This window comes from Polypterus senegalus, chromosome 15, assembly GCF_016835505.1.
Source record: "Polypterus senegalus isolate Bchr_013 chromosome 15, ASM1683550v1, whole genome shotgun sequence".
Taxonomy (NCBI): domain Eukaryota; kingdom Metazoa; phylum Chordata; class Cladistia; order Polypteriformes; family Polypteridae; genus Polypterus; species Polypterus senegalus.
In genome coordinates, this window is record NC_053168.1 from 88,900,603 (window position 1) to 88,928,473 (window position 27,871).

Consider the following 27,871-nt stretch of genomic DNA (forward strand, 5'->3'; position numbering starts at 1 on the left):
GCTTAACAAACAGTGAGATCAGTTCAAGTGAAAAATGACTCACAGATTCTAAAGCTGGTTGGAACAAAAGCCACAGAGGGTCCTCAGCACTGAACTTGACTCTCTGGCCGTGTCCCTCTGCATGTTTCTTGATCATGTGACTGGTTCAGGACATGATGTAGTATTCAAATAAGCCTTCCTGTTCTTTGGAGGGCCACTGTTGTAAAGTCATTAGAAACATTCCATGACCAGAAGTCATGAAGTAGTGGTCTAAAGCAGGAAGTTGCATCGTGAGAAGAATTTTCAAATTCAGCTGTTAAACAGTACTGGAGTGACAAGGTTCTCAGTATATATGGTGCTTTAAAAGTAATACTGTGCAGGAAAATTTGAGGGTCGCTTAAGCTGAAGGTAATCAGAGTTCTTTCACCCTGCAAGTTTGAGGTCATTGATCTCTTTTGTGTAGGATTGATTCCCTTGGTAGCCCTTTGATAGGATATCCAACAATGATAATATAAACTTGGGAAAAAATTCGTCTGGAGATGCAGATTCTCATTTTAACTGCATCCCACTTAGCTGGAAATAGTTATAGTTTGATGTGACCAACTGGATAACAACATACACAAACAGAGATTCAGTCCTGTTTAAGCCTTGACTGCAGCTCAGTATTCTGTTTATGAATAACACAAGTTGCACCTTTAGTGGAGTGCTGCACAAATGTTAAATGAAAAGTTAAGGCAAAGAATGGAAAAACAACTAACTCCACAAATACATAAACAGAATAACATAGAAACGGCCATAGAACCCAATACTTGTGTAAATCATTTGACAAGATGATGCAGATATATGGTCAAGGGAGTTGGAATATTTGGGGGAGAAGTTAAATGTATAAAATACTTTCCGGTGTGCAGAGGCACAATTGTTCTGTTGGAGACAGTGGAATGAATTACAGATGCTGTCACTATGCAAAATATACTGATGTGCACAGTTTCTTCAGTTGTCCTACTCTAGCAAATCTCTTTGGGACACAAAGATATTCCAAAGCTGCTACATGAGCAACAGTCTCTGCAGTTAAGCCTTTTTGTAAATATTGTAACATAAGCATTGTAAAATCACTGGTAAATGTTGAGCAGCCTTAGATATTGTAAAGATTTAAGTGTAGTATTAATATTACTGCTTCATTAATAACATGCAAGTGTTTAAGTTAATAGCATTATTTTTTAATGTGTGCATCAGTTTGTATTGTAAATGTCCTTATTGGCTTTGCTTAATATTGCAATAAATTTTACAGTCAATTTCTGTTTACTTTTTACAGACAAACATTGTAATCTGGTTTACACTAATACTTCTACTACTACTGCTACTAAAGTAAAGAAGAATATAGTAAAATATAATACAGCTTGCAGGATTACAAGGTAAGTGGTAAGAGTAATGAAATGTACATATTGTAAATACTGGAGGTGGTGGAACCACATGGTTCTTGTTTGGGGCCTTTACATTGTCCACATGGAGCATGCGCCTTCTCCCTGCATCTGAGTGAGTTTTCCTCTGACACCCCCTAAAGATATGTAGATAATTGGCAATTCGCAGATTGGCCCATGAGTCTTCTCCAATTTAGGCACTGTTCAGGGCTGTTTCCTGTCTTGTATCCAGTCATACCAGTACATGTTCTGACCATCCACAATACTAAATTGGATAAAGCATGTTTTAGGTGTATTGCACTATAAAGCAAGTAAGTAAATTCAAAATGAATTATTATAAATTAAATCAAGAATTAGTAGACTATGGGGAGGGCCTACAAATCAGAATCCAGCCTGAATAAAAAACAATGAGAATGAGAAAATAGTTACTCTTCAATAATAGATTCCTACATTAACATTATTTTAAGTGTGTTTATGCCTCAGGCACACTCAAAACTCTACCACCTAAGACAAGATCTTCCCCTCCACTTTGTCACATTTGCTCATCCATTACATCAAATGGGAGTAAAAAAGTACTGAAAGTGATTAGAGTAAATAAGAAATGATTACTGCCATGACATTCAAAATACATAACTTTCTGAAATACATTATTTCAGGAGAGTAATGAGTAAAGGAGAACACAAAGTAATCAGAACAAAACTCAAAACCTTAAGTCACTCTGAGACTAAACAAACAGATCGTTTGTCTACATAGCAAGGGGAATCATACATTTACCAGTCCAACTTATACATCTATTAACAAATCCCATTCTCTCCTTCTGCCACTCTTTCTGTCAAACTTGGATTCTTTTGTCCTGCAACCTTTTTCACTGTTATCCTTTATTGTTTTGTCTTTTTCTTGTTCGCCTCATCAAATGACCAGGCATTCCTTGCACATGCTGAGTCACATGCCCTCTTGGGTCCTGAGGAAATATTGTGCGACACTTCAAAAAATTCCCACTAGAGGCGGATATTCCGCTGAATCCCAGCTAGATAAAAGGACAAACCTGACATCTTTACAAAAATAAAGAGCTCTCTGGAGCACTATAGGCAAAATGGAATTGTCTATATCAAAAAACAGAGCAAAGAGGTAAAAAATCAAAAAATACAAAAAATCACAAGACCAGAAAAAACACCAAAGCTCCTCAGCACATTAAAAAAAAAATGATAGGAACTATGGGGGTTCCCCCTGGATTTATAGGGCACAAGGTAGTTCCTGGTGGTGATTGGCAGGTGGTCCTGCTTCTTAGGAAACCACCCACAGAACACATGAAATATAACCAAGGTATACTACAAAGTTCAGATAATAAACAAAGGAAAAAGAAACATTGGCATAAGTAAATTAACATGAAAATGAACAAAAAAGACATGAAACAACAGGTTAGGAACCCTGGCTGAGACAGAGTAGATGTGAGGGTTTTGGTGCACTTCATGCTGAGAATTGTCTGCAGCTGTTTGTGGATTGAAATGAACATGTCACATCTAAGTCTAAAAGAGGATTCACTGAATAAATGGTGATTTACCTATATAAATACATTGAATTTGAATTTAAAAGGGGTTTGCAAAAATACAAATCCACAAATGATTAAATAAGTAAAAATCTGATAATGAGTAAATAAAAAGTAAGCAAACAAAAGGTTATAGTGAATAAAAATAAATGAAAACTATAGTGCACATATTTTCATTATTGTTCAGTAATTGAAAATTAATTATAATTTTATTTCTCATAGATGGCAAAACTGCAATCATAACAGAACAGAAGTAAATAAAGATATGAATAAATGCAAGAATTAAACTAACATGAGCTGAAATTTCACAAAATGTCCTTAGAATACAGTTTTATGTAAGGAAGACGAGGTTGAATTTCACACTTGGACACAACAATGGACTTTTGTAATTAAAAAAAGAAAAGGCTTGGTCCGCAATAGAAATAAAATCCTGCAGTACTTCTTTATATTCCCTACTCTGTGCCCCAATAAATACAAGTTATCGGCAATATACTAATAACCCAATTGTGCTTCACTCACTTAGAATATGGAACCAAAGTAGAAAGCATTTTAAGATGGAGAAGCTTTTATCTGTGGCACCTCTGCAAGAGAACCACCTCTTTCAACCTTCGCAAACATATGCAGTTTTTAATATCTGGAAAAAATTTGGGATTAACTTGCTTAGAGATCTTTATATAGACAATGTCTTTGCATCCTATGAACACTTACATTCCAAATTTAACATTCCAGCTACACATTTCTTTCACTATCTTCAAATTAGGAACTTTGTTAAACAGAACCTTCCCGATTTTCCTCATCTTGCACCCTCATCCATGCTGGAAAAAATATTGCTCAATTTCAAGGACTCAGACACCATCTCTACAATATATAAAATCATTTTACAGTCCCTCCTTTTCAAAAGATCCAAGAGGACACTGGGAAAAAGATCTCCCAATTAATATATCAGAAAAGGAGTGGAGAGTAGCAATACAGAGAATTCACTCGAGCTCCATATGCACAAAGCATACAATTATTCAACTCAAAATTATATATCGAGCACATCTGTCTCATCTAAAACTTTCCAAAATGTTTCCAGGGCAAGATCCAACCTGTGAACGCTCCAATCAAGTCCCAGCCTCACTGGGTCACATGTTCTGGGCCTGCACCAAATTAACATCATTCTGGACCAAAATTTTTAATTACCTTTCAGACAGCCTTGGTCTCACAATCCCTCCTAACCCATTAACAGCTGTGTTTGGTGTTCTTCCAGATGGGTTTAAAGTGGAGAAGGACAAACAAACTGTGATTGCATTCACTACACTTTTGGCACGCAGACTTATTCTGCTTAACTGGAAGAATCCAAACTCTCCTCTTTTAAGTCAGTGGGAAACCGATGTGCTATATTATTTGAAATTGGAAAAAATGGCATACTCAGTTAGAGGATCTATACAGATTTTTTTCAAAACATGGCAGGATCTAATCAGTAATATTTTAAAATAAGCTCTTAAAGCATAGAGAAAGCAATTATTTCTGTATTTCTTTTTCTTCTCCATTCATCTCTATTGGCTTATCAAACTTTCAATTTAGGTATGTTTACAAGCCTTAAATTTTACTCCGTTGGACTTGCTCTCTCTTCTCAGGGGTGGGGGTCGACTTGTTTTCAATTCTACTTTTTGTAAAAATTGATTGATTTGTATGGAATGATTGCAATAAAATTAATAAAATCTCAAAAAAAAAAAGGAAAATTCAGTTTAAGCATAACGTGATCCAGTAAGCTTAACGTGCACCATGGCTAAATTAATGAAAGCAATTATTACAGAAAAGATTGCATATCTTATATCATGAAAAGGTGTGTATTATTGAGCAGTCAGTATCGGTTTAGGCAAAGAAGATAGTGTTTCACTAATAACATGCTGGAATTCTATGAAGAAGCAACAACACATCTGATCGAAGTGGTGCATATGGTATTTATTTATCTTAATTTTCATGAAATGTTTCGTAAAACACATGAGCTCAAACTAGGGATCAAACTTCTAGGAGTAGAAATTGGTGTTGCAATGTGTAGATGATTTTAAAATTGGCTTAAACAACTGGAAGTAAAGGGCTATTGTCAGAGGACATTTTCAAAATTTGGTGATGTTAAAAGTTGTGTCCCTCAGGGGTTAATGTTTTGGCCACTGCCCTGTTTAGGATATATAAATGATCTGCATAAGCATGTAAGTGACACACTAGTTAAGTTTGCAGATGATACTAAACTAGGTGGACAGTAGATAATGTAGAATCAGGTATGTTATTTCAGTCCAGATTTATGGCAGATGAAATTTAATGATCGTAAACATGTAGGAAATAAAAATATTACAATTGAATACACAATGAATGGTTCTTAACTTAAAAGTGCACCTTATGAGAAGGACCTAGGAGTCTTCGTGGACTGGTCACTATCTATATGTAGACAATATACAGAATCAATTAAGAAGGCTCAGAAGATGTTAGATTATATATATTACAGTGTTTAGAGTAAAATGCCAAGAAAGGTTATACTTAAACTTCATTACATTCTCGTGAGGCTTCACCTGGAATACTGTGCTTAGCTTTGGTTTCCACATTAAAAAAAGACATAGCAGTGCTGTAGAAAGTCCAGTGAAGAATGACTAGACTGATTCCAGGACTGCAAGGTATGAGCTATGAGAAAAGATTGAAGGAGCTTTTTATTTAAGAAAAACAGATTTAGAGGTGAAATAACTGAACTGTTTAGAACTATGAAGAGAATTAGTACGATGTACCCTGGCTGTTTCATGAAAAGCACAGGGACAAAGATGGAAACTTCTGCAAAATTGTTAGAAAGTGTTTCTTCACATAGAGAGTAACTGATGCATGGAATAAACTACAAAAGAAAGGGATAGACAGTACTGCCTTGAGAACTTTAAAGAAAAACTAAATCCAATGTCCTTCCAGATACCTATAGTACAATGAAAAGCACTTGTTTCTAGTTCTACTGGTTCAAGTAGTGTGAATCAAGCCTGAGGTATCAACATACTTTTATAAAAACAATATGAAATAGCATAAGATGACTGCATTCATAAGAAATGTACAGATTTTTTTTTGTTCTTAATTTTAATTATACAATTTCTTGCATTAGGAATTTGTTAGTTTTCAAATACCCCTTGGGGTTAGGGCCAGCCATTGTACTGATCCCCTGGAGCAATTGAAGGTTAAGGACCTTGCTCAAGGGACCAGCAGAGTAAGATATCTTTTGGCAGTGACTGGGATTTGAACTGGCAACCTTTGGGATACCAGTGTAGATCCTTAGCCTCAGAACCACCACTCCACCCTATAAAATTTTCTTCATGAGATACAAGTACTGTACATAATAACCAAGTATAAGGGCATCAGATATTTGAAACATTACAGCATGTGCTTCACTTTAAATATTTAAATTCTAAATATTCTCTATTGTAATAGAAATTTGTCATTTTCTCCCTCTGATTTTCATAATGGTGTAATTTTCTACACAAAATATGTAAATATGTTCAAAAATAGGGGTGAACCTCAAAATGTTTGACATCTTGTATAACTAGACATCAAGGTGAGCTGAACAGTATATCGTATGTGGGTTTTTCATGCCAGTGCGTCAGGAGGAAATGGCCAAAAAAAAAATCTGAAGTGAATTCAAAGTGTTTATAAGTAATTCTTTTGAATACAATATCTATGCAAATTATTGCTGTATTGTAACTTTGACTGTAATTGTTAGACCTTGTGAAAAAATGTTGGTCTCTGTGTAGGTGCTGTAAAACTGGTTTAATAAGTAATATATTAAAATTACTTTACTGTGAATTATATACCTTGTGAGTGACTTCTTTAAAATGGTTGTTTTGTTTTTTCAGGTCAGATTTACTATGTTGCAAGCAAGCCCCAAAAAGCAGAAAAAGGAGGATTCAGATGTCAAGTAAGACAGTAGTCTTAACTGCATTCAATATTTATTTTTTACAGCGGCATGGTGAAAAGAGTGTCTTGACATATTAAGGAGCCATGCTGTATGCAAATTTAATTGCACAGTATTTCATTTATGACCATGAAAGGTCCCATATAAAACAATGAAAGAATAATGCTGTTTATTGTTGCCATTATTATTGTTTTATTGTTTATACCTGATTTAATTCTGGCTGTGTGTGTCCTGCCTATGCTCTTGTAGCTTTCATCAACCTGTCCAAAGAGATGTTGTCTCTTACGTTAATGATATCTCTTAATGCATCTCTTTTTGGCTTTTGTGTTGCACTACATTAAAACTTTAAAATATTATTCTTCCGTATGCCAAATATTTACTGTGTGCTATTCTAAATAAGCGGTGTTTCATCTCTCTAGCTGTTGGAGTAATCTGAGGACATTTTTAATATCTATGTACACACGCATAATTTGATCAAGTGCCTAGCAAGTTACATTTTAAACCACAACCCTTATTCATCACGTGCTCTTATCAACTCACTTAACCTCCCAGATCTCCATTTATAAATTACCTTCAGATGTTGTTTGCTATAAAAAGGTGCTTTAAAAGTTAATGTTTTAGATATGTTGGTAAGATGCCAACCACAGCCCTGGTGCCTTCCACAGAAGTTGACCAAGCAGTGGCCACTGTGAGAAGATCCAAGGACATGTTCAGGACATGATAGAGGAGCTCGTGAGTGCTTCTGGGATAAGCTGGCCTAGCTGTTTCAGCTTGGGAAGATGCCATCGTGTCAGAAGAGCAGATGGACTGAAGTGCAAAGCTGTTTGTGAAACCGTTAATAGCAAATTCAAGACCAAGATTAAATGTTGTGTTTACCTGTATTCAGTTGGAAAAACAGTTGCTGTTATTCTTAGCATAACATTTAATTTTATCCATTGTTACATTACCATTGTGACATTTTTCTCCTTTGTATCAATGAAACCAATTGTTATTTTATATAGGACTTTTGACAGCGAGCAAGTTTTTTACAGTTTTTCTCAAATGCTAAAACACATTTCACAAACGTTTCCACTATGTTCCCCAATGTCTAAACACAACACCCTTTTCTAAAGCTACATAAACACAACCACACCTTCTCACTTCAAAACTCAAACTTTCACACCAAAAGAGCAGCTCGAAGCTTTCAAAAATGTAAACACTATACACATCATTACACACTACAGCAAAACAATTGAAAACACAATGCTCAATTTGTGAGAAGGTTCTTTGTTTCATAACTGCCAATGCATATTTTTAGAAACTTTACAATAACGGATCTTCTTAGATCTCTGCAGAGGATTAGGCATTTAGATTTGTGAGTTTCATATGAAGAGTATAAATCTATAGAAAATTCTGCATGTACACTACTGTAACACAACTCAATGCAAAAACAGAATCTATTGCACACAACAGTACTCTTGAAAACATGATCAGGGTGTGAAGTTTTTTTATTTACTTTATTCACACCACACACACACCACAATCACTGTGCGGCATCATGTCGCTGAGCTGCATCGGGCCACATCACCTCATCCACATCGCAGGCTATATATTGTCTCTTGCCAGGCACCGCGGGAAAAATGCCCTGGAATGGCGAATCCATCCTTGGAAGGCCTCCACTGGGATGTCAGCACAGGCCAGCTCCATTGCCCTTAGGAGGTTCTCTCTAGTGTATGGTTGTCTGTCATAAACCTTCCATCTCCACGATGAGAAGAACTCCTCTATAGGGTTCAGGAAAGGGGAGTAGGGTGGCAGACAGACGTTTAAAAAGTGGTTACTGTTGGTGGTGAACCACTCTCTGATTTGGTTTGTTCTGTGGAAGTGGACATTGTCCCAAATGATCACATACATGTGATGTGCGGGTCCAGGATGGTTTTGTTGGCGGTCCAGGAGGATGTCTTTTAGCTCCTCTGGGAAGGTGAGGAGACGTTGGGTGTTGTAAGACCCAGGACAGCATGCCGGTGGACAAGCCCCTCCGAACCCATGGCCGCACAAAGAGTAATATTACCCCCCCGTTGGCCAGGAACCTCAGTGATGGCTCTTTGGCCAATGATGTTACGGCCTCTTTGCCTTCGTTTCTGCAGGTTGAAGCCAGCCTCATCCAGGAAGAGGGACTCATGAGGTCTGGCCATCGCGTCCAACTGTAATATCCTCTGTGAAAATGTGAAAGTGCACAGGTGTTCAGAACAACAGTCAATCAGGTAGCACAGTATTGTCCAGAAGTAATGTAGGCCACTGAGCAACACAGTATGTCTACTAACTGTACTGTGAACATGGATGTATACTTACTTGCACATACTCGTAACGTAGGTCTTTGTGCCGTGCAGAGTTGCGCTCAAAGAGAACCCTATAGACCTGTTTCATCCGCATCTTTTGGCGCCGGAGAACTCGGTCTATTGTGGCTAAGCTGACATCATTAATGCTCTCAAAGTTGACATTATCGGCAATGACTTTGTCTTTGATCTCCCGGAGTCTGATGAGGTTGTTCTCACGAACCATATCCACAATGAGGGTTTCTTGTGCCGCTGTAAATATGGCAACCCTCCCACCTCTATGTGGCATTCTTTGAACTCTAAAGAAAGAAACATGTGTTGTCAATTGACATGTTTTACAATAACAACTGATTTGAAACCAATAGACTACTTTCACAGGCTTGTAAAATTGTATTGTGACATAGAAAGCAATAGAGTACAATACCTGTTGTGTTGTCTGAATGCCCTGATAATGGTGGCCACGGTGAACCTACTCAGGTTTGGACGGACTCTTAGTCCTGCTTCAGCCATTGTCATGCCATGGACAATGACATGTTCAATGACTGTTGCTCGCATCTCATACGTAATTATGGTGCAAGGTTGTCTTGCTCTCCCTCCTGGACCTTCTCCTCTCCCTTGTTGGCCTCCTCCTCTTCCTCGTTGGCCTGCTCCTCTTCCTCCTCTGATTTGAACTCCTCTTCCTCGTTGGCTTGCTCCTCTTCCTCCTCTGATTTGAACTCCTCTTCCTCGTTGGCCTGCTCCTCTTCTTCCATGGCCAGCTCTTCTCCCTCCTCTGACTCGAATTCCTCTTCCCCTGACTCTGCCTTCATCCATTGTGTTTGTTTGGAATCTTCAGCAAACTGTGCACTCTGAACTTGCTTTTTATACATGTGGTCACAGCATTAGCAACAAGTGTCTTCAATTTTGAGTCGTTGTGTGTAATGAATGACGCCAGGTGTGTTCATTGTGTTCAAATATTGTTGACTGTGGCAAGCATTTTGCATCACATGAGCTTTCATTTGAGAATATGAGCAGAGTTCTTTTGCAACTTGTGTTTTAGCAAGGAAAAATGTGTTTAGATTTATGAGAACAGAGGATTGTGTTTTGTGAATTGTGTCTTCATGTGAAATGTGTTTATGATATTGGAAAATGATGGCTAGATTTAGTAAATGTGTTTAGACAACTGGTCATTTGGTTTAGAGAATTGGCTTTTGTGTTTTAGCATTTGAGAAAAACTGTAAAGTCATGTAGAGTGTCCCATAGCATAACAAGGACACTCGAACTAGAAATGAAATATTTTCTCAAAATAATGAAAAAGTAAATTCAAGATAAATTACAGAGATGTATTTACTTTTTTTTAAAATGTTTGTATATGTATTTTAATTAAATGAAAAATAAGAAGAATAAACTGACTCATCATAGGGAGTATATTAACAATTTAGAGAGGCTGCACAAGACAGACAGCATTAGTAATGTAGATAATTTTAAAAGAATTAGATAAAGGATTAATTGATTTAACAAGCAATAAAGAAGAGTTTGGAAATCTGAACCTTATGAACAATGGAGTTTAAAAGAGAAACCAGCACCTAGTAGCTGTAGTGCTTACTGTGGGTTGTGAAGCAATACTTTGGTGTGGTGATTAGATATCTCTAAATGTTGTAATGGTTGAATAGCAAAGAGGTTTTCCTGGGGTTTAAGATGTTGAATAGCCATTGCACTAAGGCGAATGATGAGGCAATGCGAATCCAGAAATGATTGGGATGCCAACCGGGTTAAACCCCATTTAATTCTAACAAAAACAAAAACTTCAAACAAAACACATTCTCTATGGTCCAACAGTGACAGGCTAGTTGCTTTTAAATCAATCTCATGAGAGGTCAGGTCCAAATGAGACACCGCCTTCCTTGAGTGTCTCACTTTTATACCAGACAGACTGGAAGGGGCAGAGCTGCGCTGGCTCTATTGCCCTTAAGAGGGGTGGTTTCTTTAGTCCGTGGTGTAAAAAGGAGACAAAATTGTTAGCGACAGCAGCCCCTCTCACCTTAGCCCAGAAGGCGCTCCTCTAGCTCTCATTCAAGACATGAGATTCATGTAAACGCCATTAACTAATTCTTCATGTATTGACTATTTTTTTTAAGTTGCTTTTTCAGAGTGGCTATTAGGATTTTTTTAGAAGGTAAAGACCAGTTAGGTTTGACTGATCTTAAATAATAATAACTTGATAGAAGTGAAACATGATAATTCAGACAAGGGTTACAACAGGAACATGGACACAAATGCAGATAACGGTTGGGAAGATATAAAAAGAAAAGGAGAGAAATACTAGTTGTAGCAACACAATGGGAGACTCGATGAACAGTCAAGATGAGGACAACAGTGAGAACATCAGGCAATCCTATACAATTTATCTTCCTCTACTGGCCATGGAAATTCATAAAAACCAGCATGTGCTTTGATCATTGTTTTTTAGTAACATGAGACTCCATTTATTGAAGAATGGTGGTGGCTGAGAAACGGGGGTCATGAAAGAAGCAGATAGGCGAAGATGATTGTACATCAAGCGGGAGCCTGTGTGGGGATGTGATTATAGCATTAGGTTGAGTCAAGACTGTGATGGCAGCATTTTAAATCAATTGTATACTGATACTTTAATCACACTTAACTATATGCACAAGTTTTACTTACAACCTTCATGTAACAAATAAGAATTAAAAATACTGACCACTGTTTCAGAATATAGAAATTACAGTTTTACTGAAGTTAAAAGTTGAATGTGAGTAAATAAATCCAGAGTAATTCTGTTGAAACTCATTTAGCTGATAGTCTATAGCTAGCACAAGAAAAGGAAAATGTGAAGAATAATCCAATTGCCAAAAATAATTTTCTGCATGTCCATAACTAAAAAGTGACTTTATAGGTCCTTTATAGATCCAGCATCTTCTGAAAAAGAGCTAACATATCCATTCCAATTCTAGCACTTAATCCCCAAGTTTAGCTATACCTTGTATGGAGTAGGTTGTGTGCTGTCTGCTATACCTTTATCTACATTTCCTCAGCCCTTCACACTTACTACTGTACAACTGCTGACACACCAACAAAAGTGGAACAGTACTGGGAGATAGTTGACAAGTTGTTATAATTTCACTTGACATATATATATTCATTGATTTTCAACTGAAAATGCATCTCTACTTCCAAAATTGAATTTATCTATATTGTGAGCTCATTCAGAGCTCATTGTATTTGTTTTTTGTTAAGCCAAACCATACATACCTCATTGTTTTTTTAAATACCTGATGTTTCCAGAGAACTCCAAAAGCAGCATGAGAATAGGAATTGTCAGTTGTCTCTCGGTGGGGATACTTACTCAAAGCAGAATGCTTTGAAAGCAAAACCATAGCTATTCATGAAAAGCTGCACAAGAGACTTTTAGTGTTAATGTATTGTAAGTTATTTTAAATTGAAAACAGAGAAAAAGGCACACATCTGTATTATTTGAACCAACAAATTCCAGTTAGTGGGCTTCAGAGCTGGAGTGGTCCTAACAGCATTGGACACAAGGCAAGAACCAAACATGAACCAAACACGGAGAGGGTGTCAGTCAGAGCACATTCATGCACACTCTCATACTCACTAGGATACTAAAGATGTGAGGGTGCAGGACAAAATTTAACACACCTAATTTTGCTATACTTCAGCGTCTTCTTGTTTAGTTGCATTTCTGCCCTATGACACTTAGGTACTGTTTCTGTCTTGGGCTGCATTTTCTGCTGTTTGGAGTGTGGTAGAAATTTAATATCTTATTAAAGAAAGAAACATCACCTAACAGGACAAATCAGTTATCAGGCAGGAGAAAAGCTGTTCATTGTATCTTTTAATTACTCCTCAGCAAAATTCCTTGTAGGGAGCATTCTTTAAAAGCAGTCTGTTACATCATGGTCAGAATGGTCACAAACACAAAGAATAGAGGTTCATTTTATAAACTATTGAATTTGCATACATTGTGAATCAGTGCATACATTTACTCTGGTTGGTTTGTTGGTTTACACACAACGACTTGTATAAAATAAGTCTATTATATTATATTCTGGTTCTTCTTTATACCCTGGAGTTGAGCCACCACCCTTTAAATTTCTGTGCATATAACAACTTTCCATTCAGGTTCATAGGACATCTGCTGATTTCTTAGTCATTTCTTAGTCATCCTTCAGTACAGTTTGTATATTACATCAAATTTTCGTCTGGTACATTCTTTATTTTCTTGACCATCTCAGTATTTTCCTTATATTCCAGTGTACATTTTGTTGTTCACTTGACAATTATCTGGTTTCCTGGTGTGCCAGAACAGGTTTCTGACATTTATTAACCCTTTATGCTATTTCTTTAAGATGAATGCTATGTCACCCTAAAATTATTCTTCCACAGGAGTCAACATGTTCTCTCATATATTTGCATGGGTTTCAATAGGGAAGTCCAGTTTGCTTGTACCGTAAAAAGGAAAACTATCAGGTGGCTTGACATCTCTGTAAGTTTCCTTGGAAGTATGCTGTCTAATTTAGAGATACCATATTAGTCTGTTGTACAGTCCAGAACTGTTACTGACTTGCATAAAATACTGCAATGATTTGCTCAATTATCTTTTCTGCAACACAGATTTTTTAAATATTCCAAGCTTACCTTTAGTGTATCCACTTGTATATTATAATTAACAGTTGTAAATTGTGTTGACAACTGTGGCATAAGCAACAGGATTCAAATGAGATACTGTACCTTAGTTGTGGTGATGGTGGCTCAATGAATGTGCATAATGGCTGTTCCATGACAATCACTTTAGAGAAAAGAACAGGAATTTAATTTAATAGATACGCATGAAAACAGCAAAAATGTTCCCCAGCAGTTTAACATTTTTTAGCTATATATTTTGTGCTTTGTGAAGACATATCCACTGTTTTTGAAAACCTCCATTTCAGAGCTAGAGGTGTCCAAATCAAATATGTCCCGCATACTCATCACCTGCAAAAGTTAATGCTGACATTTGGATGAGTGCCAATTTTAGACTTATTCTTGGGATTGCACAAAATCTGTTGCTATATTATAAATTGTCCAGTACAGCTGTAGTGGTTGCTACATACATATTGTCTGAAATATGTTCTGTTTTCTTCTGTTCTTTTTCTTTATGGGTGTATTTTAATATGCTTTTAGTTTAAGTGAAAAAATTATAATATCAATTTAAAAGAGAGGAGGAGCCATGTTTTTCATGTGGGAATCTGAGTTGTGCACAACTGTGCGTTTGGGGCTTTTGTAATTTCCTAATGCTAGTTTAATAAGGAGGAGGCAGATGAATAAGATTTTTTAGTACTTGTTGTTCAATGGAGATTCACCATGTTTTAGAACTTGCTTCACTAAAAGACTAGCTTGGAGTGAAATTATCCAAGAGTTCTCCAAAGACAGATTGTCCTAAGTGTTTCCATTTGATTATTATCCAAGAGCTTTTGATAGCTAGATATAAGAAGTCATGTATAATGGAAAAAAGGAAGAAGATGGAAGGGTAAGAGTAGTATGAAGGTGGTTGTGTGATTGCTGCCTTTGCCAAACCACGTTTTCTGGCATCATTGCCAAAAGAAAGTCAATAATGCAACGTTTATCCAGGTGAAGTGTATCAATTTAAGGAAGGAGGATATTATCAAACCAGTGAAGCATTTAATGTGCTTTAAACACGAGAAAGTGCAACACAAATAAAATTCTTATTATTGTTATATTTAATAAGAAGAGTATTTTGGAAGCTACAATGTTCTTCTTGTACTGGTGTGACAAACTGATTTGGACTTGATCTTTAATTGGTAATTCTAATATTGGAGGATCTTGGGAACATTTCTTGTTTGTTGTGGGATTATTTTTGGAAAGTTTTGTTGTGGGGGTGGCAGTAAGTACTTTCAGTTAGCTTTCTTTATATATGTTTTTGTTTGTGTTCTTATATAAATGGGAGTGGCTTTGAAGGGTATTCATTTTGTACCCAGCAATGTTCAATGTAATTATTTTACTTGTTATTTCACTGAATATTTGCTTTGTTATGTTGAATTTTGAGTTTCACTGAATTGAAGAAGAGGTAAAGCAGGACAAAGATTTTACTTACCTCTTTGAACAACTTTTTAAATATATTTACTTCCTAAAATGAGGTGTCTCATAGGTTACAAGACTCATAGGTTACACAGTAATAAAATTGGGGTGTGTTACACAGTTAATCCTATTATTTATGTGGTTTTGTGTTTCCTGGAAAGGTTCAAGTATTAAGTATGACTTAAAAAATACAAAAAGTTGCACAATTATGGTGTCTTCATTTTAAATGTTTTAGTGAAATTAAAGGCAAAACTGTTCACTCAAAAAATAAAGCGGAAACATTAACAATACACACAAAGAAGAAAAACTTCCTTTCTATGATGTTTCTGTTTAAAGCTTATGTATCAAAGTTGCATTTCTTTAAGTTTCTATATGTTATCACAAATGCTGAGACATAAGGTCATGCCTTTCGATTTACAGGCAAACAATATAATCCATCTACTATTTCATGTTTCTGTGTAACTATCTAACATAAGATCATTCTATTTTCACACTAAAAATTATATATAAGAGTACTGAGAATATGCTATTGGCAAGTTAGCTTAGGGAGATAAAAAAGATCTTTCCATTTTCTATATAGATACTTGAAACTTGCATTCTACAGTATTCAATTTAGACAAATACTTGTGTGAATTTACCATTAACATTAACTTTCTAAGATTGGCTTTTACACTACCATTTGTGTATACTGCCTGCTATGTTTGGTTTTGCCACATTTTCTTTTTTCATTTTTAGTGTTTTTATAAAATAATGTCTTTCCAGTAAATAAAATGATCTTTTCAGTAGTAAAATCACCATTGACAAGAGGCTTTTCTGTCATAATTTTGTTATAATGTTTTTATATGTAATGAAGAAATTATTACCAAGAAGAGTTTACCTTACTTTAAATGTGTATTATTAACAGTGAGGGTTTCCTTTCCAGTGTGATGTAATTATGTGATTCCCGAGTTCTTTTTACATGAAAGTAATGTTCGATAGGTATAAGAAATCTAGACACGTTAATGATCCATAACTGACACTGGATAGATCCATAACTGTGGTTATGCTGTAACTAAATATTTAACATAAAAATTTGAAGGAGACTCAAGCACAGTAATAGTTTGATCACTTTAGCTACTGTAGTTTGAATCAAAATGAACTGCCCAAACATATTACATTACTGTAATGCTTAGTTAGATATTTTATTTTATCCTACTTTGTAAGATATTGGCATAGATTTTACATGCTTCAAACATTAAATCTTTGAATTTTCATGACGCATATAAGATTTATTTAAATGAATAAGCAAATTATTAATTAAAAAAAACTTTTTACAGCAGCTGCACGGTTCATTTGTCAAATCCTTACTTGGATGGACTGAAAGAAGACATACTGTATCATTTTGACCTTGGAACCCGCAGCCATGATTTGCCTGCAATGTTCGGTGATGTAAAGGTAAGTTAAGTAGTTTATCAGAAACAGTTCATTATCACATACTATAGGGATTTTAACTAAAGTGTCCTATATAACTCATTTTTAGTTTGTATGTGTTGGTGGAAGTCCATGGAGAATGAAAGAATTTACCCAGTACATTGCTGGTGAGCTGGGAATTGGAGACCCGAATGCAGACTATCCAAACATTTGTGCAGGAACTGATCGGTACTGCATGTACAAAGTGGGCTCTGTCCTGTCAGTGAGTGTAAGCATCAATGATCTTATTTATTATTGGTGACTGTGGTTGTGTTTTATTCATATATTTTTATAAACCGTAAAAATGGTTTTGATCAAATGCATGATTAAGTACCATAGTTTGACAACAACACCAAAAAAAAGGTGATGGTCGATATATATATATATATATATATATATATATATATATATATATATATATATATATACTTTATACAGTGCTTTAAATTATTTTAACCATTATACTCTTTTTTTCCACCTTATCTGATTTTTTTTTTTTAATTTCTGTCCTATCTATTTTAGATAAATGCATACTAATTTATTCTTATCTAATGTTTTTGGTATGCTATATTAAGTATTCTTTTTATCTATTTCTAATTTGTTTTTCTTGCTTTTTTTGTTTTTGTCATCTTGTTAAGCACTTTGAGCTACATCTTTTGTATGAAAATGTGCAATATAAGTAAATGTTGTTGTTGTTGTCTTTCAGCATGGCATGGGCATTCCCTCAATTGCAATAATGTTACATGAACTCATCAAGTTGCTGTATCATGCAAAATGTTCTGATGTTACAATCATTCGGATTGGCACATCAGGGGGCATAGGTAATTTTATTTTACATTTGTTATAATTAACATACACGGCAGTGGTTGTATTCTTTATTATTGTGTGCAAGTAGGGGTCTATTTTGGGATTAAGCTGAAATAACCATTTTACTTGTACTGTGAGAGTTCTCCTGTGTATGTTTGTGTATTTTTTATTTTGCATATACAGATTTGAAGACATTTAATTAAATGTTTTATTAATTGCCTGTGTTAAGTAGTCATATTATTTTAGTAATTTAGTAAGCATTGATTAACTCTGTTAATAATGCAGAGATGATAGCATTACTGTCCATTAAAGGTCACATCAAGGTCAAGCTAAAGTGTATTATGGCTGGGAAAAAAAAATCTGTTGCTCATATGAAGTACAATTACCTAATAAATATAACTGACAAATGAAAGAGAAAATATACAAATTAAATATAAAAAATACTGTACTTATTGCACTATGCATGGAATCTCTATAGATTTCTTGGTAATTTATACTGTACCTTTAAAGATCCCAACAGCTAATAGTATAAATTATCTCTTATATTGCATTACTTTTTTTCAGAATCCTATTCTTGCCAAGCTGTAAAATGATATGTAAAGTGCTGGATCATTAGGGCTTTTTATCAACATTATGACCAAAGTCTCCATACAACTGCACAGTTGAATCATTGTTTCTCATTCTTTATTCATATTTTGTATTTTAGGTTGAGCACTTACAGTTTTGTGTAAATGTCTTAGGCCACCCAATAAAATTTTATATAAAGCTATACAGTATATGTTGGCATTAAAGTCAGCAAGGTGGCACAGTGGTGGTACTGCTGCCGCAAAATAAAAAGACTGGGGTTCGCATCCCAGGTCCTCCCTACATAGAGTTTGCACGTTCTCCTTGTGTGTATGTGTGTTTCCTGTGGCTGCTCCAGTTCAATTGGCGACACTATATTGGGCTGAGTGTATGAGTGTGTTTGTTCCTGCCTTGTTCTGTAGATGGGACAGGCTCCAGCACCCTGCATCCCTTGCCTGGATTAGGCGGGTTAGAAAATTACATGACATGTTAACAATAAGTTGTTTATTTGCTTTTGAAAACACTATGTAACATTGGAATAAACATAAACATTGATACAATTAAAAAATATTCTATAAAAAAAAAACAATAAAAAATTTACTTCTGTCTTCTGAGTTGGGTAGATTAACATAAGAATCAAGACAAAAGATAGAACATCCTGCCAAACAAATACAATACAGCATGCAACTTTGAAATTATTTAATTTAAGTTTTCCATTTATCTGAGTAACGTACCTCACCCCCACACCTCTCTTCTTATAATGGTCTCTTTAGTTTGTATTAAGTTACCTCACAAAAAACATCAATGATTGTCAATTCACAATGGTTTCCTCAAGAGTATAACAATTCTAAGAAAAGAGATGATATTACTCATCATATCGTGTAAGCCTACTCATCATTTTCTGCTTCCGATGTCACCATTATTTTCAGTGCATATTTATTTGTCAAGCAACCACACCCTATGCCACATTTCATATTGCAGAGTCACTGTCTAATGCACATTCAAAGGAAAAACTCTTTAAAACATTTTATTACTCTTTGGCAAGCAGAAAGGAAAAAGGAAAGCTCACACCCATCCTTAAACCCGGAAAGCGTATTGCAGGAATCAAATTGAATTTGTGGATAGCTTGTTTCAAATCTACATCTAGTCTTTTTAAATGTAATTAAAATTTTGGCCTGTGATCATAATTTAGATACTAAATTAAGCTACTGCAGAATCACATTGGAAGTATTGTTTTATACAATTTACAGTTTTAAAGTAAAAGTTATACATTATATTTAATGGATAGATAGATAGGCGGCATAGTGGCGCAGTGGTAGCGCTGCTGCCTTGCAGTTAGGAGACCTGGGTTTGCTTCCCGGGTCCTCCCTGCGTGGAGTTTGCATGTTCTCCCCATGTCTGCGTGGGTTTCCTCCCACAGTCCAGAGACATGCCGATTAGGTGGATTGGCAATTCTAAATTGGTGCTTGTTGTGTTTGTGTGTGTCCTGCGGTGGGTTGGCACCCTTCCCAGGATTGGTTCCTGCCTTGCGCCCTGTGTTGGCTGCGTTTGGCTCCAGCAGACCCCCGTGACCCTGTGATCGGATTCAGCAGGTTGGAAAATGGTTGGTTGGTTGGATAGATAGATGTATAAACTTTTTAAAGTATTTTATTTGGTTTTATTTTTGTGAATACGTTTTTTAAATGTCATATTTTTCGAAGTATTACCACATCAGACTTCTAACAAATGATTTGAAAGCTTCAGAATGTACGTAATTCTTTGTGGCATTAATTCAGCAAGGTGCTGGAAACATTACTTAGGGATTCTGGCCCATATTGACATGAAAACATAATGCAGCTGTTGCTGCAGATTTGTCAGCTGCACATCCATGCCACAAATCTCCCATTCCACCACATCCCAAAGGTGCTCTTTTGGATTGAGATCTGATGACTGTGGAGGTCATTTTTTGTACAGTGAACTGTTTGTGACATGGCGTGTTATCCTGCTGGAAGTAGCCATCAGAAAATGGGTACAAATGTGGTCATAAAGGGATGGACCTGCTCAGGTAGGCTGTGGCATTTAAACAATGCTGAGTTGCTACTAAGGGGCGCAAAGTGTGCCACAAAAATATTCCCCACACCATTACACCACCAGCAGCAGCCTGAACCGTTCATACAAGGCAGGATGGATCCATGATTTTATGTTGTTGACGTCAAATTGTGAAGCCTACCATCTAAATGTCGCAGCCAAAATCGAGACTCATCAGACCAGGCAATGTTTTTCCAGTGTCCTGTTGCCTAATTTTGATAATTTTGTGTGAATTATAGCCTCAGTTACCTGTTGTTAGTTGACAGGATTGGCACCTGGTGTGTTTTCCTGCTTCAAGGACCAACATGTTGTGCATTCAGAGATGCTCTCCTTGCCTACCTCAGTTGTAATGAGTGGTTGTTTGAGTAATTGCTGCCTTTCTATCAACTCAAACCAGTCTCTGTAAATCCTATAGATGGTTGTGTATGAAAATATCAGTAGATCAGCAATTTCTAAAAAGAGCAGCCTGTCTGGCACCAACAACCATGCCATGTTCACAGTCACTTAAATCAACTGTCTTCCCCATTCTGATGCTTGGTTTGTACTTAAGCAGGTTGTCTTGACAATGTCTGCATGTCTAAATGCATTGAGTTGCTGCCATGTAATTGGCTATTTAGATATTTGCATTTTGGAGTGTACCTTGCTTACTTGTTTGTTTATTGAGTTTTTAAGTTTGTCCTGTTTCACTACTATGCATACTATACTATAGTATTTATCTATCTATCTATCTATCTATCTATCTATCTATCTATCTATCTATCTATCTATCTATCTATCTATCTATATATATATATATATATATATATATATATATATATATATATATACATGAATTTATGTATGAATGTATATATTGTATATATTGTCAGAAAAATTAAAAAGAGCCACAGAAAGGTTTGGGGCAACCACCTGTATATTATTCCCTGGCTTCAAAATGGATAAAGATTTGTACTGATATGTACCGATTGGAGTCCAGAACAGAACTGAGGGGACAGAGGAAAGGTGGCGGCTTTAAAGGTAAGTATAAGAAGTGACCTCAAAGGGGCCAGAACCAGAAGGGTCTTCATCCATAGGTTTAGACCCAGAAATGACATCAAAGGGGTCGGAACCGGAATTGACGTTATCAGGGCCAGGCGGAATTTCCTGTGAACGGTGTGCAGAAAAGCAAGAAAAAGAATTAGTGCACTCCGCCACCTCCCGGTCTGACTCAGTATTACTCTCATTCAAGCCCTTTACATGCCTCCCATGTGCATGTGTGTGACAATATATATATATTATATACTGTATATGAATCATTTCCATGGTGAAGAGAAACCCCTTCACAACAGCCAACCAAGTGAACAACACTCTCCAGGGGGTAGGCGTATTGATATCCAAGTCTACCATAAAGAGAAGACTGCATGAAAGTAAATACAGAGGGTGCACTGCAAGGTGCAAGCCACTCATAAGCCTCAAGAATAGAAAGGCTAGATTGGACTTTGCTAAAGAACATCTAAAAAAGCCAACACAGTTCTGGAAAAACATTCTTTGGACAGATGAAACCAAGATCAACCTCTACCAGAATGATGGCAAGAAAAAAGTATAGAGAAGGCGTGGAACAGCTCATTATCCAAAGCATACCACATCATCTGTAAAACATGGTGGAGGCAGTGTGATGGCTTGGGCGTGCATGGCTGCCAGTGGGACTGGGACACTAGTGTTTATTGATGATGTGACACAGGACAGAAGCAGCCGAATGAATTCTGAGATGTTCAGAGACATACTGTCTGCTCAAATCTAGCTAAATGCAGTCAAATTTATTGGGCAGCATTTTATGATACAGATGGACACTGACCCAAAACATACAGCCAAAGCAACCCAGGAGTTTATTAAAGCAATGAAGTGGGAAATTCTTGAATGGCCAAGTCAGTCACCTGATCTTAACCCAATTGAGCATGCATTTCACTTGTTGAAGACTAAACTTCGGACAGAAAGGCCCACAAACAAACAGCAACTGAAAGCCGCTGCAGTAAAGGCCTGGCAGAGCATTAAAAAGGAAAGGAAAGGAAACCCAGCATCTGGTGATGTCCATGAGTTCAAGACTTCAGGCTGTCATTGCCAGCAAAGGATTTTCAAACAAGTATTAGAAATGAACATTTTATTTTCAGTGATTTAATTTGTCCAATTACTTTTTTGCCCCTGAAATAAAGGGATTGTGTTAAAAAATGCTTCAGTTGCCTCACATTTTTATGCAATCTTTTTGTTCAACCCACTGAATTAAAGCTGAAGGTCTGCACTTCAACTGCATCTAAGTTGTTTCATTTAAAATTCATTGTGGTAATGTACAGAAGCAAAATTAGAAAAAAGTTGTCTCTGTCCAAATATTTATGGACCTAACTGTATATAAGTGTTGACCCATTGACTACTATGTAGGCAAGCATCATACATGCCACTACAAGAAGCGAGTGCAATGATCTGAAGAGGGAAGTGACATGTCCCCCCCTCAGCTGGTTGAATGCATTGAGTTGCTGCCATGTGATTGGCTGATTAGATATTAGTGTTAAGAAGCAGTTGTACCTAATAAAGTGGGTGGCACGTGTATATAAATACCTTAGAAAAGTCATTTTTCTATATTTTAATAGCAAAAGGAATTCTTTAATGTAAACATTACTCCATGAAACAATGCAGCCATTTTTGTATAAATCAACAGAGAGAAGTGGACCAGTGATGTTACTGGTCTAGTATTGAGCTACTGGAAAAACTAAAATCCCAAGAATCAATGCAGTGGTTAGCGGGGCTGTTTATGCACTGCAAAGCTTATGGCACTAGGTTGGTTTTTGGGATTTCCATCTTTAGCTTCTGCACAGTATATATCCAGTGACATCATAGGTCCTTTCTTTTCTGGTGATTTATACAAAGACGGCCGGATCATTTCTTGCTGTGTTTTTTCCATGGCATCCAAATGAGAAAGTATTTTTTACTGTTAAAGATAAAGAAACTTGACTGTTCCACTTTAAATCAGTGTACAGGACAGGATAAGTGTTTACGAGTCACAAGCAGACTACATGCAACAAACAGTACTGCTATTAATCAAAATATTTTATTTTTTTATTTCTACAGTATCAACCGTATCAAAAATATTTGGATTTCATCCTCACTTCTCCTTATACTTAGGGTATACTAATATATGTAGTTGAGTAAAAGATGTATTAATTTATTGTAAACAGTTCACATTTGCACAAACAAGTCATTTATTTCTTTAGTTTTTTTGGATTCTCCTTGGGGTCGGAAATCCAAACTGTAAAGAATGATGATACATTTTTAGCATCTGTGAAAACATCCATACATCTGTTTAGAGTAACAACATTCTAATCTTCAGAAAAAACTTATTTTTATAGTATTTTTATAATATTTCTTAAGCCTCTATTAAAAGCTAAATTTCCCCTTGGGATAAATAAAGTACTAACTAGCTATCTGGTAAGTATTTGGTGACTTTTATCATCTTATAATTCTTACACTCTGACACAAATGTAATTTAAAAACAGTGAAACTTCAAATATCACTTCTTGAAATCTTATTGTTTTGATATTGTGACTTGTTCCCCAGGGCTTCAGCCAGGCACAGTTGTTGTTACAAAGCAATCAGTTGATCCCAAATTCAAAGCACAGTTTGAGCAAATCATTCTGGGTGAATCAGTGTTTCGCCGCACTGACTTGGATGAAGAGATTGCAGAAGAACTCCTGCAGTGCAGCAAGGAACTAAATGAATTTGAAACTGTTATAGGCAACACGATGTGCACTCTAGATTTTTATGAAGGTAATACATTCTTATACTGTTGAACCTTTTTACTGTATTAAATAGATAATTCAAATCCTGTACCTTTTAGGAGCTAAAAATTTAATTTATCTGTGTCAAAGCCAGAAATCGAACACATTAACAAAATGAAAATTTTCAGCATCAGTCCCTTTACTGGTTTTCATGACAAAGAAGATTGGGCTTGAATAAAATACTTCAGTTTAAGGCCATCATTACTATTTAATGCAAAATTAAAAATGAAATTTAGTAGTACGGGTGGCACGGTAGGCAGTGGTAGCGCTGCTGCCTTGCAGTTAGGAGACCCGGGCCCTCCCTGCGTCGAGTTTGCATGTTCTCCCCGTGTCTGCGTGGGTTTCCTCCCACAGTCCAAAGATATGCAGTTTTAGGTGCAATGGCGATTCTAAATTGTTCCTAGTGTGTGCTTGGTGTGTGGGTGTGTGTGTGCACCCTGACTGGGGTTTGTTTCCTGCCTTGCACCCTGTGTTGGCTGGGATTGGCTCCAGCAGATCCTCGTGATCCAGTAGTTAGTATATAGTGGGTTGGATAATGGATGGATTTAGCAGTAAAATACAGTTTTCACATTTTCTGTATTACAAAAGGGAATCTTATTAATACATTTGTTTTACAATTATTATATACTGTATAGCTATAAGATTTAACATCATGCTAAAATGTTTATTTTTTCATAGAGGATGACTTTTCAAAATATTATTACAAATTTTCCAATAGAGATACACTTGTGAAACTTAAATGTAATAATTTATACACAGGTATACATCATTGGTTTAGAGTTTAAAGTTATGCTAAAAATGTTATTTGTTAATCAGTCTGAGTTATACCCCCTTGCAGGACAAGCCCGTCTGGATGGTGCATTCTGCTCCTACACTCCTGATCAAAAGTTCAATTACCTAAAAAAAGCTTATGATGCTGGTGTCAGAAATATTGAAATGGAGTCATCTGTTTTTGCCTCAATGTGCAAAATGGGAGGAATAAAAGGTACTCTTGTTTTTTACAATACTATTTATATTTAAACAAAACAGTTTTGTTCAAGTGAAATCCACCAATCTATGCATTTTCTCACTGGCTTATCTTGTTATGAGAAGCAGAGATGTGGCTCAGAAGCTTAGAACACAAGGTAGTATCCAAACTTAGATGGGGGTGACATTTTCAGGTAAACACCAGAACAAATTTATTTTCATGTCAAAATTCAGTGTAGAGCCTGGGGCTTCCTCACAGCTGCAGGGACTTTGGATGTTAGCTACTTGTGTGGAGTTTGTACATTGCCACCGTCAGTGAGGTTTCCTTTCACATCCCAAACACATGTTGGTCTGGTGTGGGTCAGGGTCTTGTTGGACTGACACTATTTTCAGTGTTGGTTCTTTGCTTGTTTTCAGTCTTGAATTACTTCCTTGTGTGTTTGTAATGGAAGCAAGCACATTTAGGAAATGTATGAACAAAACTAAGCCTTTTTCATTTCAAGTGGACACCAACGGAAGCAGTGGTCAACAAATTTCTTCTGATTTCTTACAGTGTGACTCAACCTTTTACCATGAAAGCCCTGGTGTTTGGAAGCAGAATTTCTATATCATTCCTTGTCTGTCTGAAATGTTCATGCCAGCTGACTCAATCAGAGCTGCTAAAACTGATTTATCAGTTAGTTACCAAATCTCAGATTATTTTCACCATAGCAGCAAACACCTTCAACACTGTAAAAAAACAGTTCTTTCCAGTCCATTTTAGCATGACCACATGGCACACACATATTTGAAATGTGAGAGGAAACCCAAAACCTGGAAAAACCCATAAAGACACAAGAAGAATGTATAAAATCCACAAACGCAGGCTTCTGGTTTAAAAAGACAGACAGGAGCCTGAACCAGAGGTAGAAGTATACTGAATATCACAATAGGAAGACTTTGAATGTTTTTTATTTATGAAAGATGGACTGGTTGTTTTTTATATACTTTTCTATAAACTGCTGAGTGTTTTTTATAATGTTTTGCAGCTGCTGTGGTGTGTGTGACATTGTTAAACCGACTGGAGGGAGACCAGATTACTAGCCCACATGATGTTCTTACAGAATACCAGCTACGTCCACAGAAACTGGTGGGGTATTTTATCAAAAAACAACTAAAGAAGTTCAGCCTGTGAAGTGACACAGAATTGCTTAGGAAACTTTTTTATATTTATATTAATTTCTTGCCTGGTTTTTAATTTAATAATTTGATCATTTAGCTAGTTCACTTTTGGAATTAGAACACTTTAATAAATAACAGTAATGATTCCTGTCTTGCGTGTTTTGAAAGCACTTTCTGAATATATATTTATTCTTTTAGAAACTATACAGGGAATAGTATATGATTTTTTTAAGGAAAAATTTCTTATGCAGTTCAAATGCAGATTTCTTTCAGTATAATGTAAGGTTGTCTGTCTTATATGTATAGTGTATTATGATTTTATGAACAAACATAAAGTGTGCCAGCCATTTCATTTATTCCGTTATGTTACTGTGCACTTTCTAGCTAGTGAGGGCAGAGTCTCATCTCTCTGTAGGAGACAGTATTTACAGTTCCTGTTTTTTACAGTTTCTAAACAAGTATGGATGTTAACATTCCTGTACTCTTAACTAAAAGCTTGCATGTTGAGAAATTGTTAAAAAAGATTGAAGAAAACAAAATTCCTATTAGTAAATTGCACTATGAGAGCTAGACACTTAAGTTGGTATAGAAATGCTCTAGTGTTGTATCAGAAGATAAAACTTTTGTGTTTGAGGGATTGAAGGAGTGAAGCCTATCACAGCAGCCCTTGGTGCACATGGCATCAGTACCTTACATAGCCTGCTCACAGCTACACCAACTACATGCTGGGACAGTTTACAATTTGAGAATGCGAGGGGAAAATCAGTGCCTGTAGAAAAATCCATTTCCAAAGACAGTGAGGCTATAAACCTAGAACACTGCGTCCATGAGTCAGCATCACTGCCCATTGTACCACATGTTTGTGAGGAGATCTGTTATTTAAATCTAAGGGCAGAGTTGTGTTGAAACCTAAAAGCAGAGACATTTGCAGCAAATATTGGAGAACAAATTCCTGTGCATTATAGTGAACAAATAAGAGGCACTGTGTTAATAGAGTCAACATATACATTTGAACTGACATTTTATCAATTGCAGAAATGATCCTTTTCACACAATATATAATATATCAAGTAGGATTTAGTTTTACCCTAAAATGGTTGCCTGGCTAAATTAACTTTGCTTTGCATTTCAATATCATCCAGTTTACATTTCTTATCCTTGAAAATTATTTAAATAATAAAAGTACTGTATATTTATTTAAGAACTGAGAAATATACCAGTATACTGAGTTTACTCCTTGTCTGGAGGATTTCCTGTTTCCTGTAATCATTTTGATGGAGAGTCTTGACCAGTGGGCTCTAAGAGAATAAGACACTGCAAGCATGGAAAATACATCCAGGCAAAAAAATGGCTAAGGGAGCAGGCTGTACTGCCAGCTGACTCGGTGACAGGAAATGCAGGGGGTTGGAAAGATTACCCAAGTTGAAACACACATTTTAACACTGTGTTATGTTCTCTTTGTTCCAATTGCCTTCTTGGGATACTTTTTTGAAATGTGTGCTGTTTAATTTAGTATGCCTTTTCTCTGAATAAACAAGAGCAATGTCACAAAGGTAAGATGGACTATATATTTATAGTATAAATATTTTTGATTTGGTGCTCTGACTTGATTATGATCATGATGTTATAGCTAAATTACAATTGTAAATGTATACTTTATACACCACAGTCTTGGAATCAGCCTAGCTGCTCTCCTCTTGACTCTTGCTAGAGGTGGTTAAGTCTTTTTTTGTAGCCTGGAGATTACAGGGAATTACTGGGTCTCTTTCCACATAGCA

The 27,871-nt window shown here is 36.1% G+C and overlaps 1 protein-coding gene across 2 annotated transcripts in view; it reads left to right on the top strand.

The window, feature by feature from the left end:
- The window catches only part of upp1 (uridine phosphorylase 1), a 33,369-nt gene extending 5,734 nt beyond the window's left edge, over positions 1-27,635 (top strand). Inside the window, exons 2-9 of one of the 2 annotated variants that reach the window (XM_039737637.1) lie at positions 1,292-1,391; positions 6,807-6,868; positions 16,590-16,707; positions 16,793-16,951; positions 17,429-17,543; positions 23,746-23,955; positions 24,805-24,951; positions 25,961-27,635. In XM_039737637.1, the coding sequence (XP_039593571.1) occupies positions 6,819-6,868; positions 16,590-16,707; positions 16,793-16,951; positions 17,429-17,543; positions 23,746-23,955; positions 24,805-24,951; positions 25,961-26,106 (945 nt within the window). In that variant the 5' untranslated portion in view covers positions 1,292-1,391; positions 6,807-6,818 and the 3' untranslated portion in view covers positions 26,107-27,635. The remainder of the gene's footprint in view (positions 1-1,291; positions 1,392-6,806; positions 6,869-16,589; positions 16,708-16,792; positions 16,952-17,428; positions 17,544-23,745; positions 23,956-24,804; positions 24,952-25,960) is intronic. The other variant, XM_039737639.1, reaches the window with a different exon arrangement.
- The last annotated feature ends 236 nt before the right edge of the window (positions 27,636-27,871 follow it).